General features: G+C 68.0%; 4 protein-coding genes across 6 annotated transcripts in view; 3 read left to right on the forward strand and 1 right to left on the reverse strand.

The window, feature by feature from the left end:
- The first annotated feature begins 41 nt into the window (after positions 1-41).
- On the forward strand, positions 42-1445 carry LOC147649840 (uncharacterized). Its single transcript, XM_086857676.1, has 3 exons — positions 42-637; positions 782-911; positions 988-1445. The coding sequence occupies exons 1-3, from the start codon at positions 172-174 to the stop codon at positions 1187-1189; spliced, it is 798 nt and encodes a 265-aa protein (XP_086713802.1). The 5' UTR covers positions 42-171; the 3' UTR covers positions 1190-1445.
- A 150-nt stretch (positions 1446-1595) lies between these two features.
- Positions 1596-9137, forward strand: FAAP100 (FA core complex associated protein 100). Of its 2 annotated transcripts, XM_086857680.1 has the most exons (10): positions 1596-1653; positions 2412-2585; positions 3241-3359; positions 3546-4498; positions 5046-5196; positions 6114-6868; positions 7140-7276; positions 7872-7988; positions 8304-8390; positions 8464-9137. In XM_086857680.1, the coding sequence occupies exons 2-10, from the start codon at positions 2421-2423 to the stop codon at positions 8599-8601; spliced, it is 2622 nt and encodes an 873-aa protein (XP_086713806.1). In that variant the 5' UTR covers positions 1596-1653; positions 2412-2420; the 3' UTR covers positions 8602-9137. The 2 variants fall into 2 exon arrangements, with proteins under 2 accessions (XP_086713806.1, XP_086713805.1); XM_086857679.1 differs by lacking the exon at positions 1596-1653 and having other exon boundaries at positions 2323-2585.
- A 298-nt stretch (positions 9138-9435) lies between these two features.
- On the reverse strand, positions 9436-12654 carry FSCN2 (fascin actin-bundling protein 2, retinal). 2 transcript variants are annotated; one of them, XM_086857011.1, is made up of 5 exons: positions 11696-12654; positions 10291-10447; positions 10084-10205; positions 9847-10014; positions 9436-9761 (listed from the first exon to the last, which is right to left on the reverse strand). In XM_086857011.1, the coding sequence occupies exons 1-5, from the start codon at positions 12516-12518 to the stop codon at positions 9556-9558; spliced, it is 1476 nt and encodes a 491-aa protein (XP_086713137.1). In that variant the 5' UTR covers positions 12519-12654; the 3' UTR covers positions 9436-9555. The 2 variants fall into 2 exon arrangements, with proteins under 2 accessions (XP_086713137.1, XP_086713136.1); XM_086857010.1 differs by having other exon boundaries at positions 9847-10205.
- Positions 12655-16421: 3767 nt separating this feature from the next.
- The window catches only part of ACTG1 (actin gamma 1), a 2955-nt gene continuing 2788 nt past the window's right edge, over positions 16422-16588 (forward strand). Inside the window, exon 1 of the mRNA XM_086857637.1 lies at positions 16422-16498. The gene's annotated coding sequence lies outside the window, so the exon portion shown is untranslated. The remainder of the gene's footprint in view (positions 16499-16588) is intronic.

Consider the following 16588-nt stretch of genomic DNA (forward strand, 5'->3'; position numbering starts at 1 on the left):
CAGCTTGCGCCTCCTGCATTCCCTCACTTGGGCTCGGGTGGGGCTGGGATACTCTGTGTTCCCAGTGGAAGCTGGGGGGCCGTGTCCCACCGCTGTCTCCTGCACTGTCACCTCGGGTGAGGCTGGGATGCTCTGTGTTCCCGATGGGAATGGGGGGCTGTGCCCCAGCACATGTGCTGTGCTCCACCATCTGTGCCAGAACGGGCTCAGGATGCTCCGTGTTCCTGGCTCCCTGGCTGGGACAGGGGGACACAGCACCGTGCCTCCGTGCTTTGTCACCTGCGAGCAGCCAGGGCTGGGATGCCCCGCGGTCCCGCCGGGATGTGTGTCCGGGCTCGTGTCCGCGGTCTGTTTGCAATCATCCCCGGAGCCGCGTGCGGCCGGGCCCGCTGCCAGCCCCAGCCTGGAAAAGGGGGAGCGGGAGCGGCAGGAGCCAGAAGCGGGGAGCGCAGCCCGGCGAGCGGCAGCGGCCGCGGCACTGGGGAGGTGGCACCGGCCCTGGGGGACACCGCAGCCCTGGGGACACGGGGACACGGCCCCGCCATGGCCCGGCTGCTCCCCGTGCTGCTGCTCTGGGCTCTGGGCTCGGCGGGCAGGCCGGGCCGGCGGCCGGCAGCGTGGGACCATGGAGCAGATGGTAACTCCCGGCCTTCGGGACCCCCTTCCCACCGGGCTGCGGGCACGGGGAGCGGCCTGACCGGGCCGGAGGGGTCCCTCTGAGGGGTTGGGTGAGGGTCCTGTTCCTGGGGGGCTGCTCGTGGTCCCAGCCCGGCCCCTCCAGCCCAGAGACCCCCGGCGAGGGGCTGCGCTAACCTGACGCTGGTCCTGGACAACTGGAAATTCGCCATCACATCCCAGCTGAGGAACCTGCTGCTGTCGGACCACCAGAGCGTGCTGCCCGACTACGGCCGGTGAGGGCCGGGGGGGTATTTGGGGGTCCCTGGGGGGTATTTGGGGGTCCCTGCCCTCACGCCGCCGCGCCCGCAGGATCCCGGCGCTGTCGGGGGCCCTGGATGAGCTGTACCGGGATTTCCGCGGCCTGAAGGAGCAGCTGGGCCGGCTCTCGGATCGCTTCGCACACCTCGAAGCCTCCGTGGAGCAGCTGAGCCGGGCCCGGGGCGCTGCAGCCCCCCTGCGCCGGGGAGGGGTCCCTCAGAGCCCCCGCAGGGCCCCCGGGACCCCGCAGTGAGCGACCCGCACCCGGTACCGGGGGCTCAGCCAGGCCGGAGGGACAGCGGCATCGCTTGGGGGGCTCACACTGGGGGCACAGGGACATCACTTGGGGGGTCTCAAGCTGAGAGGCTCCGGGTCATCACTTGGGGGACTCAGACAGAGTTTTTTGGGGGGGGTCCATCCCCGTGGGTCACGGTGAGCCCGGGGGGGTCTCTGCCCCCCTCGGGGGTCGCACCCGGCCCTTCTCTCTTTCAATAAAGCCGCTGTCGCCAGCACCGCCTCGCTCTTTTCTCATTTCTCAGGATGAGGGGGTCACTGATGGGGCGGGCGTTCCTTCCCTCCCGGTACCGACCCCCGGGAGCCGACCCCGGGAGCCGCCCCCCGCCCAGCGCCGCTTTACGGCCTGTCGTAAACTCCCCCCCGCCCATTGCGGCGGCCGCCGCGCAGCCGTAAAGCGGAGCCGCCCGCGCCCCCCGCCCGGTACCCGCGGCCCCTCCGGGACGGATTTGGGGGGGCGGCATGGGGGGCGAGGGGCGGCGGCTTGGGCTGGGGGCTGAGGGCTGGGCGGGGGTGTGTCGGGGGTTGGGGGGCTGCCGGTGGAGCTGGGCTTGTGGGGGCCTGGGGGTGTCAGTCTTGGGGGGGTTGTGGGACAGGGTCTGGGGTACAGGGGCTGTGATGTGGGGGGCTCTGGGGTGGGTTTGGAGGGTCTGGGGTACAAGAGCTGTGATGTGGGGGGGTCTGGAGGGTCTGGGGTACAAGGGCTGTGATGTGGGGAGGTCTGGGGTGAATCTGGAGGGTCTGGGGTACAAGGGCTGTGATGTGGGGGGGTCTGGGGTGAATCTGGAGGGTCTGGGGTACAAGGGCTGTGATGTGGGGAGGTCTGGGGTGAATCTGGAGGGTCTGGGGTACAAGGGCTGTGATGTGGGGGGCTCTGGGGTGGGTTTGGAGGGGCTGGGGTACAAGGGCTGTGATGTGGGGAGGTCTGGGGGCTGTGGAAGTGGGAATGGGGGTCTGAGGTTGATGGTTGGGAAGGGGCTGCTTGTGGGGCTGGGTCTGAGGGTCTCATTCGCAGGGGGAAGGGACTGTGGAGCTCAGGGGTGGGGGGACTGGAGACAGACATGTACTGTGGGGGCTGGGGGTCTCCAGCAGGGATGTGGGGGTCTGCAGGGCTGTGTAACCTCACAGCTTGGGGGTCCGGGTCAGCCCCTCACACCCTCGGTGTCCCCCCACATGCCCAGGCCAGCACCATGGCACAGGTGGGGCACAGGGTGGATTACCTGGCCGGATTCTGCTGCCCGGTGGGGGGGCTGGTGGCGGGCAAGCCGCGGGTGCTGTGCCATGAGAACGAGATCTACCTCTCCAACGGCACCGAGTTCGTCTATGTGTACGACCAGGAGGGCAAAGTGCTCAAGGTGAGGGGCTTGGCGGGGTGGGGGGTCACCCCATGTCCCCCATCCTGTGGGGACAGTGTCCCGTGACACAGTGGGAACACCCCAGAGTCGTGTCCCCACTCCCTAGCCCTGGATTCCCTCTGGCAGGATCCAGCAAACAAACCCTACAAGCAGCACCCTTCGCTTTGGGGTTTGGGGGTGCTGCCAGCTGGCCCCCTCCCAATGCTGTGGGACACCCATTGGATCAGACTCCACAGGCTCGCTCCCCCCAGCACAGGGGCTTCTCTCCCCTCTTCCTCCAGGCCTGGTGGCTGTCCCCGCTGTCACAGCACCCTGACTGACATGCTGCTGCCTTTGTTAATTTGTTCTGATTATCATTTCCAAGAAATCCACCACTGTAAGAGCGGGCTCTGCCTCCCACACTGCGCTCCCGCTCAGCAAAGTAGAGCACGTACCCTGCTCCCTGTTTTCCTTCCCCTCAGGGAGCGGGAATGACAGGCTGCCTCAGCCCCTCTGCCACCCCCCTGCCCAGGAACACCCAGCTGGGTGCTGCCCAGGGATTCCTTTGTCCCTGGAAATCGCTTTGGATTCCCCTCTGCAGGGAGCCGCCTTGTCCCTGCCGCCCCCGCGGCTACCGTGGGAGATGACATTTGGTTGTGTCCCCGCTGTGTTCCAGGCTGTGTTCCGCTGCCCTGACCAGGTGTGGCACGTGGAGCTGCTGCCCCAGCCCCGGCAGCTCTACATCCTGTGTGCCCACAGCGGGATCTACTGCGTGTCCCTGGAGCAGCAGAGCAGGTGAGCCCAGGGTGAGCTCCTGTCCTGGGGCTGCCGTGGGAAGCGTGAGGCTCTGCATCCATCTCTGCCGGTGCTAAAAGCTCTCCTGCAGGAGTTCCTTTCCCAGGGCCAGGCAAAGAGGCGGCCAAGAGCCACGCTGGCTTCTCCCCACCGCTTGGCTCAGAGCTCTTCCCTGTTTTCCCGAAGGTTAATGGAGCAGACGGACGGTGACGGCCAAGAAAGCAACGGCCCTTCCGGCGTCTTCCCGGTGGAAGCGGACGCCTGCATCTTCCCCGACGCCAGCCTGAGCATGTTCACCCTGCTCAGCACCTTCGTCATCACGCTGGCCCAGGACGAGGGCAAGTGGTGGATGCGGCTGCACGAGCTGCCAGGCCCGGAGCAGGACGGGCCCCCGTACCGGCAGGTCAGCCAGGTGGAATTCTGCCCCGGGAGCCCGCCCGGGGACGGGGGGGACGCGCCGCCCTCCTGCTTCCTGCCCGTGCTGTGCTGCGCGGCCGCGCCCGGCACCCAGGGGCTCTGGTGCTCGGGGGGCTTCGTGCTGGAGGAGCCGCTCTTCAGCCTCCTCTTCGGCATCGACGTGGCCATGCTGGAGTCGCCCATGATCCTGTGCGGCTTCCCGGACGGGCAGCTCTGCTCCGTGCCCCTCAAAGCCCTCAGCTCCTCGCCCGCCGCCGACGGCTGCCGCGACGTGTCCACGCCGGCGCCGCCCGTGAAGATCCTGCACCACCTGGAGGAGCCCATCGTGTTCATCGGGGCGCTGCGCACCGAGCGGCGCGCGGCCGACGACGCCGAGGACGAGCCGCCCGCGGGCGAGCCCGGCTGTGACTGCGTGGTGGCCGTGGGCCACTACGGGAAGATGGTGGCTGTGAAGGCGGATCAGCAGGAGGAGGCCACGGTGCCGGAGCTCAGGGAATATTACCTGCGCGGCCCCATCCTGTGCGCGGCCTGCGGCAGCGGCTCCCGCATGTACTACAGCACCCACTCGGACATCTCCGCCGTCGACCTGGACTGGGCAGGCGACTCCTCGGACCCCGAGGACACGGAGAGTGGGGCCGGCGTGCTGCCCCCTGTGCTGTCCCCGGCCAGCCTGAGTATCTGTAGCGTGGTGGCTCTTTCCTTGTCCTCTCGGGCCTCGGAAGGTACTGGGGGCAGAGGGGTGGGATGCCGCCTCTCCTCCCTCTGCAGCTCTGTGTGGGATGGGTGGGGCTCCATCTTTCATTCTCGTTGGCTCCCCTCGGTTTTGTGAGTCGTTCCTGTCCGTTGTGGTTCCTGCTCTTCCCTGCCCCTTCCCAGTCCCTCAGCTTGGCATGGCAGGAACTGGCCAGCCCTCGCAGCCATGGGAGAACCCCAAGCCAGCTCGGATGAGGCTCCCTCCAAACGTGGTATCCAATGTGGTATCCAATGTGCCTCTGGACTGGCTGCCCATGGAGCTGCGTGTGCCACCAGCAGCGCCCCAGTGTGACAGCTGGGTGCTGCTGGCCTTGGCTGGGGAGTGGCAGGCACAGGGTGGTGTCCCCTCTTGGGGGTCTGTGTGTGAGCAGGTGTGTGCAGTGACCCATGTCTGTGTCCATCATATCCCACTGCCCTGGGGAGGCAGTGCCATCCTGCTCCCTGTCCCCCCCACCTCAGCCATCCAGGAAGGCCCCGCTCCCCTCCTGGCCCTGAGCCGCCCGTCTGTGCCCGCAGGGGAGTCGGAGCTGTTGGCCCTGTCGGCCAAGGGCCGCCTCGTGTCCTGTGGCCTGTGCAGCCCCGAGGAGCCAGACGTGGAGCTGACCCCTGCTGAGATCGGCCGGAGGATCAAGGAGCTGCTGTCGGGGATAGGGGACACCTCAGAGAGGTAAAGGTGGCACCAAGCTGGGGGTTGAGCAAGTCATTGCCAGTAATTAATTACGGAATCACGGAATGGTTTGGGTAAGAGAGACCTTAAAGCTCATCCTATTCCACCCCCTGCCATGGGCAAGGACACTTCAGATTGATCCAAGCCCAGTCCAGCCTGGCCTTGGACACTTCCAGGGATCCAGGGGCAGCCACAGCTTCACTGGGCAGCCTGTGCCAGGGCCTGCCCACCCTCATAGGGAATAATCCCGTCCCAATATCCTATCTAACCCTGCCCTCTGGCAGTGAGATGCTGTTCCTCTTTATCCTTCACTCCAGGCCCTTGTCCAAAGTACCTCTCCAGCTCCCTTGGAGCCTCTTAAGGCACTGGAAGGGGCCCTAATGTCTCCCTGGAGCCTTCTTTTCTCCAGGCTGAACACCCTCATCTCTCCTCGAGTTTTTCTCTTGGAAAACTGCTCCAGCATTTACCTTTTCTGGCTGGGAAGCCCCCCCAACCTCCATAATATAAAACCAGCGTTTGAGGGCAGCCCCCTCCCATGGCACAGCCACCCCCAGCGCCGTGGGCGGGCTGGCAGCGGCAGCCATGGCAGCAGAAGGTGGCACGGGCAGGGTGCCAGGCGCCTGCCACGCGTGCCAAGCCAGCAGTAACAGGCAGGGCAGGCTCATGCCTCCATCCTCCATGGCTGGCTGTGTGTGGGGAGGGGCTGTGGGAGAGCCCCCCTCCACGCACAGGGGGATTCCTGAGGTCTGGCTGTCCGCAGGATCAGCTCTGATGGGAACACGGATCTGTGGCTGCCATGGCAGAGAAGCTGGGGGCTTTCCTGTGGTGGGATCATGCCAGGAGCAGCTCAGCTTGGCAGCACAGCGCCATCCTGGCCTCTCTCCCGTTGTTTCATCCCTGTCACACTGTCCTTGCAGAGTGTCCTTCCTGAAGAAGGCCGTGGACCAGAGGAACCGAGCCCTGGCCAGCCTGAACCAGGTGATGAACGTGAGCGCGGCGCTGCTCTCCAGCCACGAGGGCCACAAGCCCATCGCCTGCACCATCACTGCCAACTGGAGCTGCCTCCTGCTCCAGGACACCGTCACCATCTCCTGCTTGCTGGAAAACTGCAGCGAGTACAGCCTGGAGGAGGGCTGGACCCTCTGTGTCCAGCTCCTGGCCAGCCCCTGTGCCTTAGAGGAGGAATCCATGGATTCGGCCACCACCTTCACCTTCCCCATTGACCAGCTGCTCCCTGGGAACAAGCGGGAGCTGACGCTGCCCCTCGGCCCTGCTGCGGACACCAAGCTGGATCTGCCTCTGACCATCTCCTGTGCCCTCTACTACAGTTTAAGGGATATTTTGGGCAGCGGCTCCGACTCCTCTGAGGACCTGGATGACTTCCTGCCCGACGACTCGCCCCTGCTGTCCCCGGACAGAGAGGGGATCTGCCTGCCCCTCAGCCAATGCACCATTGACATGCTCCAGTGCCTCCGTTTCGGGAGCAGCCCCCCCGGGCCCGACGTCCCCCCTGCCCCCTCAGACCCTGTGGAGACCTTCCTCAAAGTGTCCCGGGAACAGACTGAACCCGAGGAGGGGAAAACCGCGGGAGAGGAGAGCCTGCCCCCCTCGGCAGCATCCATCCGGGTGTCCTCGGAGCTGCTGAAAAATGCTCTCAAAACCTCAGAAACAGGTGGGTCCCTGAGCAGGAGCATCCTGGGAGTGACAGAGGCTCCTGGGGCAGGGGTGCTGGCAGGGTGGCACTGTCACAGCCCCTCCCTTGGGCGAGGAGGGCTGTGTGACCCCACTGTCCCCACCACAGCACTGGCACACATGGCAGTGGCATGACTGAGCTCAGCGTGTCCCAGTGGGGTGGGGTCCAGCCCATGCTACCCCTGCCCCTTCAGGGGCTGCCTTGGGACTGGCAGCGGTGTCACATCTCTGCTCTGTCCTTTGGTCCCCAGATGTCCCACTTTGCTGTGCCACCCTGCGCTGGCTGCTGGCTGAGAACCCCGGGGCCGAGGCACTGAGCAGCACGGAGGTGGCATCGGCGCGTGGCGTGGCGCCCGACGGTGGCCACGTCCAGCTGCTCGTCCGAGAGGCAAGGAATGGGTTAGCCCTGAGCCGAGGAGTGGGTCAGCCTGCAGGGAAGCCCCCTGTCCCTTCCTGGAGCCAGGGGGAGCAGTGCATGAATGGTCACGCCACTCTGACCCCCTCCTGTGGGGCTGGGGTTCGAGTGCTGGGCTGGACAGGCAGCATTCCCAGTCCATTCTCCCAGCCCTGAGCTTCCCAAAGGCTGTGGTAGTTTCCCTCCCTCTCCAGATGTTCCCATTTCTTTGGTTCTAGAAAATGCACTTGGATTTGGGTTGCAAACCCACCCCATGCAAAATTCCCCTCTAAAGACACAGGGAAACCAGGGATTTCTACCCAGCTCTCCTGCCTGACCCCACCTGGGGGGCCCCAAGGTACCTGGCACAGGTGGATTTGCACCTGAGAGCTCAGATGTCCCCAGGGTGATGAGTGACAGTGTTAATTCTGCCAGGTTCAATCCTGCCAGGACCCACCTGGTAGCACCAGGCTGGGGGCAACTTCCTGGTGGGGTTTGGGGGTTTCTGGGGAACCCAGTGCCCGTGGGGAGGGGTCCTGACGCCCCCCTGCCCAGCGAGGGCGGCAGTGACACTGCTCTCACTGTCCAGGTGGCCATGAATGACCTGAGCCCCGCGGGTCCCATCCAGGCTGTGGAGATCCTGATGGAGAGCCCATCCCTGGCCCACATGTGCAGGACACACCACGCCGTCATCCGGCGCATACAGGTACCCCCCAGGGCAGGGGGGACCCCAAGTGACCCCAAACCCCCTGGAATGGAGCCTTGGGTGCAGTGGGGGGCGTTTCTGTGGCACCATGGTGTGATAGACCAGCACCACTGGGGCTGGGGTTCCCCAGACCTGGGGGTCCCAGGTTTGGGGCTCAGACTCCCTGAGATTGAGAATTCCCAAGGCTGGGGCTCCCAGGATCTGGGGGCTGCTGGAGCTGGGGCTCCCAGAGCTGGGGGTCCCTGAGGCTCCTGGCATTGGGGTGCCTGGGGCTGGCTGCTGCCAGCTCTCCCAGCAGCCTCCCTCCCTCCACAGGCGCTGGTGCTGGAGCAGGCGGCGCAGGGCTCGGGACCCCCTGACCTCCGCATGCAGTACCTGCGTCAGATCCAGGCCAACCACGAGGTGAGACCCCCGACCCCCTCCCCGTGGGAGCCCCACCACCACCCCGTCCCTCACCCCTGCCCCCGTCCCGCAGATGCTGCTGAAGGAGGCGCAGACCCTCCGGGACCAGCCGCCCCCGGGCCAGGAGGAGGGGGCCGAGGGCTCTGCCACGGCCGAGAAGCTCCTGAACATCTACCGGCAGCTGCGGAACCCCAGCCTGGTCCTGCTGTGAGCGGGGGGCGGCCCAGCCCGCCCCAAACCCCGCCGGCCGGGGTGGGGGCCCGGGAGAGCCCCCCACTCCACCCCACCAGAGCAGGAGCGGGGCCGGCGGTCTGGGCGAGGGGGGGGTGTGTCTGTGCGTGTTTCGTGGTCGTGTTGTCGGCAGCACCGGGGGGGTCTCGGGGCTCCGGTGGCGGAGCGGGGGCTCCTGGGCTGGCCCAGCCCTGCCCCGCCGCCCCCCAGCCCGGCCAGGCCGGGGCAGCCCCCCGGGGCCGCGCTGTCTTGTGGATCCGTGGTAGTGTAGTGGCCGTGCCGAGCCGGGCCGGCCGCGGGCTGAGCCCCCCGAGCCGCCTTCAGGATCAGGACAAACAGGGTGCTGTGCCCGGGGGAGCCCCGTTTTCTGCTGGGCAGGGGAGGGGGTCTCCGCTCCCCCGTTGTTTCTATAAATGATCTCGTATCTCCACGCTGGTGCGCCGTGGTCCGGCCCCTCCCGCACCTCTCCACTGTCTGTAACTCTGTCGTCTGCCATGAAAACGATCCTGTTGCTCACCCCGTGCCTGGCTCTGTTCCTTTCCATCCTCCCGGAGGCTCCTGGCAGCTCTCGGGGTGGGGGGCTCCCACTGCCACCCCCTCTGCTCCCCCAGCCTGGCAGAGGCGCCACGGGCTCCCCAACCTCCTCGGGCTCCAGCCTGCAGTGGCTGTGCCCTGCAAATCCCCCTCCCATCCCGTGTGGCACCCCTGGGGGGTCCCTGCATCCCACTGGCCCCCGGCTCAGCCCTTTCCACGGCGCTCCGGGAGGGAAACGGGGCTGGATCTCGATGGGAAGGAGGACGCGACGCCACCTCAGTGCGATCCAGGTGACTTTAATGCCGTGAGTGGCGGGTGGCACAGCTGCCGTGGACGGGGCCACCGCTGCCACCACGGCGCTCTGCCAGGGCCAGGCGGGTGTGCCGGGGGGCTCCGGGGGTCAGTACTCCCAGAGCGTGGCCCGCAGCACGGACTCGCTGTCGGCTCGCAGGGTCCCCGCGGGGTCCCCGCGCAGGTACCGCCCGTTCTTCCCTTTGATGGCCACTCGGCCCCGCTCCCGGAACTCGAAGAAGAAATCCTCGGAGAGGTCCCCGTCGCTGCACACCGACCCGCTGCTCGCCACGTACCAGTACTTGCCCCCCTGGCCTGCAGGGAGCCCCGGGGGGTGTCAGCGCAGGCTGGACGGACCCCCGGGGCCACCCCACCCCGTATCCCCCTCCCACCCGCCCACCTTGGATCTGGTAGGCGCCGTCGCTGAAGCTGATGTGGAAGACGTCGTAGACGGAGCGGTTGGAGTCGAGCAGGTTGGAGCCCCGGTGGTAGCAGACGAAGCCGTGCTCCCCCCGCAGCACCAGCATCGGGCGGTTGATCAGCTTCAGAGTGAACTCCTCGTCCTCCCCTGCGCAGCACCCGGCCCTCAGCACCCCGGGGACCCCCTCCCCATCCCCCTGGCCCCCCCAGCACTTACCCACAGTGTCGCTGACGGCCGCCAGCTGCCCGTTCCTCTTGGTGCAGACGTAGCGGCCGTTGCTGGCGCGCAGGGCCACGCGCCGCCCGCGCCACTCGATGTCAAACATGGTGTTGGCAGCGCTGGTGACCGAGGGACAGCGTGAATTCTGAGTGCCTGTGTCCCCCCCCGAACCATCTCTCCACCCCACACCGCTGCCTCACTCACATTTCGGTGGCCACGGCCTGGATGCCCCCGTGGGCCACCAGGGTCCAGTAGCTGCCGGTGTTGGTGTGGAGGCTGCACTTGTTGGTGTCGCGGTCGATCTGCAGCTGGAAGGTCTCGTGGTTCAGCTCCTCGTCCTGGTTTGCTGAGACATTCACACCTGGGGGGAGAGTGGATGTTGGTGCTGGTCCTGCTCTGGACATGAGCACTGGTCACACTCTGGCCATCAGCACCACTCCTGCTCTGGCCACTGGCACTGGTCCCTCTCTGACTGCCAGCACTGGTCCTCTCCTGGCCCTGGGCAGCAGTCTCAGCCTGGCCATGGTCACCGATCCCACTTTGGCACTAGCTGGCACTAGTCCTACTCCAGTCATCATCGGTGACCCCGCTCTGGCCATTGTCACCAATCCCAGTCCAGCCACAGGCACCGATCCCGCTCCAGCCGTTGTCACCAGTCCCACTCGGGCCATCAGGACCAGTTCCAGTCCAGCCATTGTCACCGTCCCATTCCAGCCATTGGCACCCATCCTATTCCAGCCATGGGTATCGCTTCCACTCTTGGCCGCTGTCACCAAAGCCACTCTGTCCACGGTCACTGATCCCGCTCTGGCCCTTGGCAGCGATCCTGCTCCGGCCATCAGGACCAATCCCACTGCAGCCATTGTCCCACCCCAGCCACCACCACTGCTGCCCCACGGCCGCCCTCCCCCTCCCCCCCAAATCCTCCCGCGAACAATTGTGCTAATTGGGCTGGTTAATCAGCTTGTCACCGCCGTGTCCATCTGGTCACAAACCCCTATTTATAGCCGGTCCCCCCCGTCACCCGGCACTAAGCTGCTTGGCACAGGGGTGGCACCGTCCCCGGGGGGCACCTGGGGGCGAGTGGGGTCCCTTGGGTCTCCACCGAGGGGTTCTGCTCACCTGTGGCCACACCGCTGGCTCTACACACGTGTGTGCACACGGGGTGTGGTGTGCACAGGTAAATGTGTGACCCTGTGGATGCTGCACGGAGCACGGCACACCTGTGTGTGTGTGTGTGTGTGTGTGTGTGTGTGCACGTACACACCTGTGCACAGCCACAGCCCTGCACCACACACACACACAGCCCTGTGCACTCCCACACAGCCCTGCACATGCACACACGTGTGTACACGCACACCCACGCGTCCCCCCCGCCGCCCTGCCCACCCCACTCTGTCCTCACTGACCTCAGCGCCCCCCCAGGCAGACGGGACCCCCCGTGTCCCTCTCCAGCAGCCACGCTGGGGTCCCCCATGTCCCCAGGATGCGGCTGTAGGATCCCCCCGGCAGGCACAGCGCTTTGGGGTTGCTACTGTGGTGTCTCCCCCAGGGTGGGGGTCCCTGGGTGGGTAAGGAGCGGGCCGGGACGGGTGTGAGGAGATCTTACCCTGCCGGATGGACACATATCTGCCATTGGCCGCCGTGAACACCACCTGGGGGTGACTCTCCTCCAGGTCAAAGAGTTCATCTTTGCCCGGCTTGGAGCTGCGGCCGGATTTGAGGGTGCCGGTGGGTCCGGTGGGCGCCAGGTATTTCCCGTCGCAGTCCTTGAACGCCAACTTGCCGGCCTTGAACTCGAGGGTGTAACCGGTGCCGGCGCCGGGCTCGGGCACCAAGGTGCCATCGCAGCGCAGGTAGCGCTCGTCGGCCGTGCGCAGGCTGTACTTCTTGTCCTGGAAGCACAGGGTGATGAGCGCGTCCACCCCCCAGGGCAGGTTGCTGTCGGTGGCGATCTCATCCTCGTGGGCGCTCAGGTGGGCGTAGCGGCGGCGGCTGACGCTCAGCAGGTTGGCCTGGGGGTGCATGGCCAGGTGCACGGTCCAGAGCTCCCCCTCGGTCACGCTGGGGGCGAAGCAGGACAGCCGATCCTCGCGGCCCCCGAAGAAGCGCCGGTGCGGGGCCGACTGCAGCGCCCAGCGCCCGTCCGACTGCGTGATGATGCTGAAGCCTTCATCCCGGCCCGGCTGCTCCGCCTCGCAGCGCACCTTCCCGTCCTTGTCGGCGCCCAGGTAGCGGCCCAGGTGGCTCTTGAGGAAGACGATGGAGCTGTCGGCTTCATCCTGCTCCAGCGTCCAGATCTGCTTGCGCTTGAGGCTGGGCGCCGAGGCGTTCACCTTGTAGCCGAAGCTCTCCGCCGTCAGGTACCGGCTCTCGCAGTTGATCAACCCGAACTGGATCTTCAGCACCTGGTGGATCCCATTCGTTGGCATCTTCCGCCGAGGCGGGGCGGCCCCCGGGGGCCGGCGGGGGCTCCCCCGGCGCTGCCGAGCCCGGGCGTCGCGGCGGGGCCGGACGGAGCGCCCGCGGCGGGGGCGGCTGCGCTGCCCCGGACCCACGGAGCGGGACGGGGGCCCGGGGGGCTGCGACCCGCTCGGTTAGCCGCAGGTGGGATTAGAGACCGGCCGGCTTGCGATGGGCACCGGGGGCGCCCGGGCGAGGGGGCACCGCGGCAGCCCCCGGCCACGCCACCGTCCCTCGCCGCGGCCCCGTCCGGCTGTGGCGGAGCCGCGGGTGGAAAACTTGGGTGGGAACCCGATCCGGGCCGGCGTATCCGTTCCGATCCCGGCGGGTTAAGGTTACCGGCCCCTCTGATTCAGCAGCGGGTCACCTCCAGCCGCGCCGCCTCCCGGCCAGCCCCTAAGCGCCTTTTCCAATTAGCCAGGCATTTTGATTAGTGTAAACCTTTTATCCTGCTTTGGGGCCCTTGGCCTCCATCTGTCCTGCGGCCCCAAATCCCTCCTGCAGCTGTGGATCGGGGTCACGGACACCCCCAACCCCCCAGAGCCAACCCCCTGGGCGTGGGCTCCTCCGGGGCTGAGCCCGCCCGGAACTCATGACAGAGATGAGGCTCCGGCCCCTTGGCGGGGGACAGGAGAGGATGGGGCGTGGGGGACAGGAGGGGACAGCGGTGTAGGGGACAGTCCCCGCTCCAGCCCTAGCCCTGATGGGACCCCCAGCCGGGGCAGGCGCAGCCGCGGGGACCCCCGGCCTCGACCCCGCTGCACCGGGGGCACCTGGGGACAGGCGGGGACGGGCTCTGCCATCCCCCGAAAGTGGCCCGGCTCCCCGTGCCGGGGTCTGGCCGTGCCGTGGCGATGCCGGAGCGGCTCCCGCCGCCGTCCCCCCGGGCCCTGCGGCTCCGGTGTCATCCCGGTGCCCGGTTATTGTTCCCGCAAACAGCCCCAGCTTTGGTTGCTCATGACTTTTTCATGCCGGGCTGGCTCTGCCCGCGCCGGGGGGTGCCGAGGCCCCCCGAGCCGCGACACCCGAGCCGCGACCGCCCAGCCGCTGTAACTGACCCCCGAAACGGAGCCGGGTCGGCTTTCGGGCCGCGGCAAGGGGGGAATAAGTGGGTCAGGGTCCTTGGGAGGCTCGGGGGGGCTCCCGTGGGTGGCAGCGTGGCTCTCGGTGGGTGCCCGCCGGCACCTGCCCGGCAGCGGAGCCGGGAGCGGCATTTATACATCCCGGGCCCCCCCGCCCCCCCGGCGGGGTCAGGTTCCTCTCGGGGGGGCTCTGGGCGCTGTCCCACAGGCACAGCGTGTCCCTCCCCGGCCTGGGGACTGCCAGACCCCTCCCCACTGAGGGCTGCTGAGACCGGACACGATCGTGACAACCCCTCTGGCCGGGGCACCGCTGGGGGCTGGGGTGGGTGTCCCCCCGATTTCCATCCAGCACCCTTCCCAGGAGGAAAATGAGGGTGCTGGGCTGCCAGAGAGGGGTCCCCAGTCCACAGCACTGGCAGAGGGGAAGGCGGGGTTCAGCTGTGCCCCACACGCCGGGGGGGTCACGCAGGGTCTTGGGGCTCGGGTGGTGGTCGGGGTCAGGAGGGTGTCGGGGCGCTGGGTGCTGGGAGCCGCTCCTGGTTTCCATCCAGGGAGGGATGTGCGGCTGTTGCGCTCCCCGGGGACCCCAATCCCTGCTCGGGAGCTGGCAGAGGGATGGGGGTAGGTATCAACCGTGCCCCAGCAGCCGGGGTGTCAGGGCAAGGCTCGGGGGGTCCGGTGGGTATCAGGAGGGGTATCGGGAACCTGCGAGCTGGGACCGCCCCCGTCACCACCCCATCACTCCTCCCCTGCGCACGGGCACCGGGGACGGACGGACGGATGGACGGACGGACACCGGGCGGCGGGGCGGGGCGGGGCGGGGCGGGGGTGGTACCTTCCTCCTCCCCTTCTTCCTCTTCCTCCTCCTTTTCCTCCTCTCTCCTCGTCCTCCCGCCCCTGCCCCTCCCTGCCCGGCCCTGCCCGCCCTGAGTCACGGGTGGGGGCGGCCCCCGCGGGGTGGCCCCGGTGCCGTGTCCGGGCGGGGGGCGCGGCCGGGATGTCCCCCGGGGACCCGCGGGATGCGGGTGTCACCTGCGCAGCGCCCCCCGAGCCAGACCCCCCCGGGGCCCTCCATTTCCCCCCGCCGGCGGGACCCGGCGCTGGCCCGGGGACACGAGACCCTTGGAGCTGTGCCGGGACCCTCCGGGACCCCCGTCACCCCCCGAGGCCATCCCGAGGCGCTGCTGTCTCTGTACCCCGACAATCCCCGTGTCGCCCATCCCGGTGGCGCCGGGAGCTGCTGGGAAGGGCTGGGCAGGGGTGGGAATCCCGTGGGGACGGCGACGCCAGTGGCCACCACAGCCACGGGCCCGAGTGGCACCAGGAGCTGGCGTGGGTGGCTGGTGCGTGGGCCTCTGGCACACCATGTGGCTACCTGGCATGATAGGTGGCTACTTGGCGTGGTACATGGCTAATGGGACATTGGACATGGCTACCTGGCACAGTGTGTGACTACCTGACACGGCATGGCTACTTGACATGGGGTGTGGCTACCTGGCATGGGGTGTGGCTACTTTGGTACATGGGACATGGCTACCTGGTGTTACACGGCTGCCTGGTGCAGCGGCCGGGCCTCCGGCACAACGCGTGGCTACCTGACACAGCACATGGCTACCTGAGATGGTCCAAGGCTACATGATGTGATATGTGGCACTTGACACAGCACATGGCTACCTGACATTGGGCGTGGCTACCTGGTGCCACTACATGACCAGCCAGGAGCCCTGTGTGGCACTGCATGGCACTGCGTGACCAGCCAGGAGCCCTGGCACACTCCTGTGTGGCACTGCATGGCACCCATGGCAGGGGGGGCACAGGCCCCGAGGCACCCCCGAAGGAAAAGGGGCTCGGGCGTGAGGAGCCCCCAGGGTGGGGGTGCCGGAGTTGGGGCTCCAGTGGGGCTGGGGTGGCTCAAACTGGGGTGTCCCTGGGGTCACTGGGATGTCAGCCCAGGCGTGCGGTGTCCGAGGAGCGCAGGGGCAGCGCGGCTGGGCCAGCGGTGCTGGGGGAGCGCGGGGGGCCGGGGGGTGCCCGTACCCCGGGGGGCACCCGCCGGTGAGAGCTGTCACCTCCGGGACACGCAGTGTCACCTGCGGGGGTGCAGGGCACAGTCGGGGCGCACCGGGGGTCCCCAGCCCGGTGCTGTGTGTAAGGGGGGATGGTTGGGTGGTCCCGGGTGGGTGTCACGGGTGAGGTGTGCAGGATCCTCGGCTGGGGGGGCCCGGGTGCCCTGGGTGGGGGTGCAGGTGGGTAATGGGGGGGTGCCAGTGCCAGGTGGGGGTGCAGGTGGCATGACTAGGGGGTCCCGGTGCCGGGCCGTGGGGTGCAGGTGGGTGTGGGGTGCAGGTGCGGCGGGTGGGGGGGTGCCGGTGCCCGGGTGTAGGGTGCACGTGGTCCCCGGTGCTGCCCAGGGTGGGGGGCGCGGTTCCAACTTCGGGGTGCGGGGCCAGGCCTGGCCAGGCCCGCGGGGGCCCGGCACTCCCGGAGGCGCTGCCGGGAGGGGTTCCGGAGCTGCCCGGGACGGGGCGCGGCCGGGGGGCCCCGCCGGGATCGGGGGGTCCCGCCGGAGCCGGGGGTCCGGGGGTCGCCCCCCCCCGCACCCCCCCGCCCCATGCAGGTTCCGGGGTGCCGCGGGGCGGGGCCAGCCCGGCAGCCGCCCCACGTGGCCAGGGTCGCACCAGCCAATGAGAGCGCCTGTTTCTGAAAGATCTCCATATATGGCGATGTTCTCGGCCGAGGAGGCGGGGCTCTCGGCCCCCGGGTATAAAAGCGCGGGGCTGGCAACCGTGCGGTCTCACTCAGCCGGTGGCAGCGGACCAGGCAGCACCGTCACCGCAGCGCCCACAGAAGCGACCCCCGCGCAGCAGGTACCGCTCGGCCCCGCTCCGCGCCCCCGCTGCGCCTTTCCCCGCATTCCCCGGGGGGCGGGGTAAGCGGTTTTTACCACGATCGGTTTT

Source organism: Cyanistes caeruleus, chromosome 19, assembly GCF_971803275.1.
Source record: "Cyanistes caeruleus chromosome 19, bCyaCae1.hap1.1, whole genome shotgun sequence".
NCBI lineage: Eukaryota > Metazoa > Chordata > Aves > Passeriformes > Paridae > Cyanistes > Cyanistes caeruleus.

What these genes read in the sequence shown, in the direction of transcription:
- LOC147649840 (XM_086857676.1), top strand. Translation starts at nt 172, where the DNA reads ATGTGCTGTGCTCCACCATCTGTGCCAGAACGGGCTCAGGATGCTCCG. An exon ending in GTGGGACCATGGAGCAGATG is followed by an intron (nt 638 to 781) that starts GTAACTCCCGGC and finishes CGGCCCCTCCAG; the next exon opens with CCCAGAGACCCCCGGCGAGG. An exon ending in GTGCTGCCCGACTACGGCCG is followed by an intron (nt 912 to 987) that starts GTGAGGGCCGGG and finishes CCGCGCCCGCAG; the next exon opens with GATCCCGGCGCTGTCGGGGG.
- FAAP100 (XM_086857679.1), top strand. Translation starts at nt 2,325, where the DNA reads ATGTGGGGGTCTGCAGGGCTGTGTAACCTCACAGCTTGGGGGTCCGGG. An exon ending in TCCCTGGAGCAGCAGAGCAG is followed by an intron (nt 3,360 to 3,545) that starts GTGAGCCCAGGG and finishes GTTTTCCCGAAG; the next exon opens with GTTAATGGAGCAGACGGACG. An exon ending in GTCCTCTCGGGCCTCGGAAG is followed by an intron (nt 4,499 to 5,045) that starts GTACTGGGGGCA and finishes CTGTGCCCGCAG; the next exon opens with GGGAGTCGGAGCTGTTGGCC.
- FSCN2 (XM_086857010.1), bottom strand. Translation starts at nt 12,518, where the DNA reads ATGCCAACGAATGGGATCCACCAGGTGCTGAAGATCCAGTTCGGGTTG. An exon ending in CAGGCCGTGGCCACCGAAAT is followed by an intron (nt 10,206 to 10,290) that starts GTGAGTGAGGCA and finishes CTCGGTCACCAG; the next exon opens with CGCTGCCAACACCATGTTTG. An exon ending in CGGCGCCTACCAGATCCAAG is followed by an intron (nt 9,762 to 9,846) that starts GTGGGCGGGTGG and finishes GGCTCCCTGCAG; the next exon opens with GCCAGGGGGGCAAGTACTGG.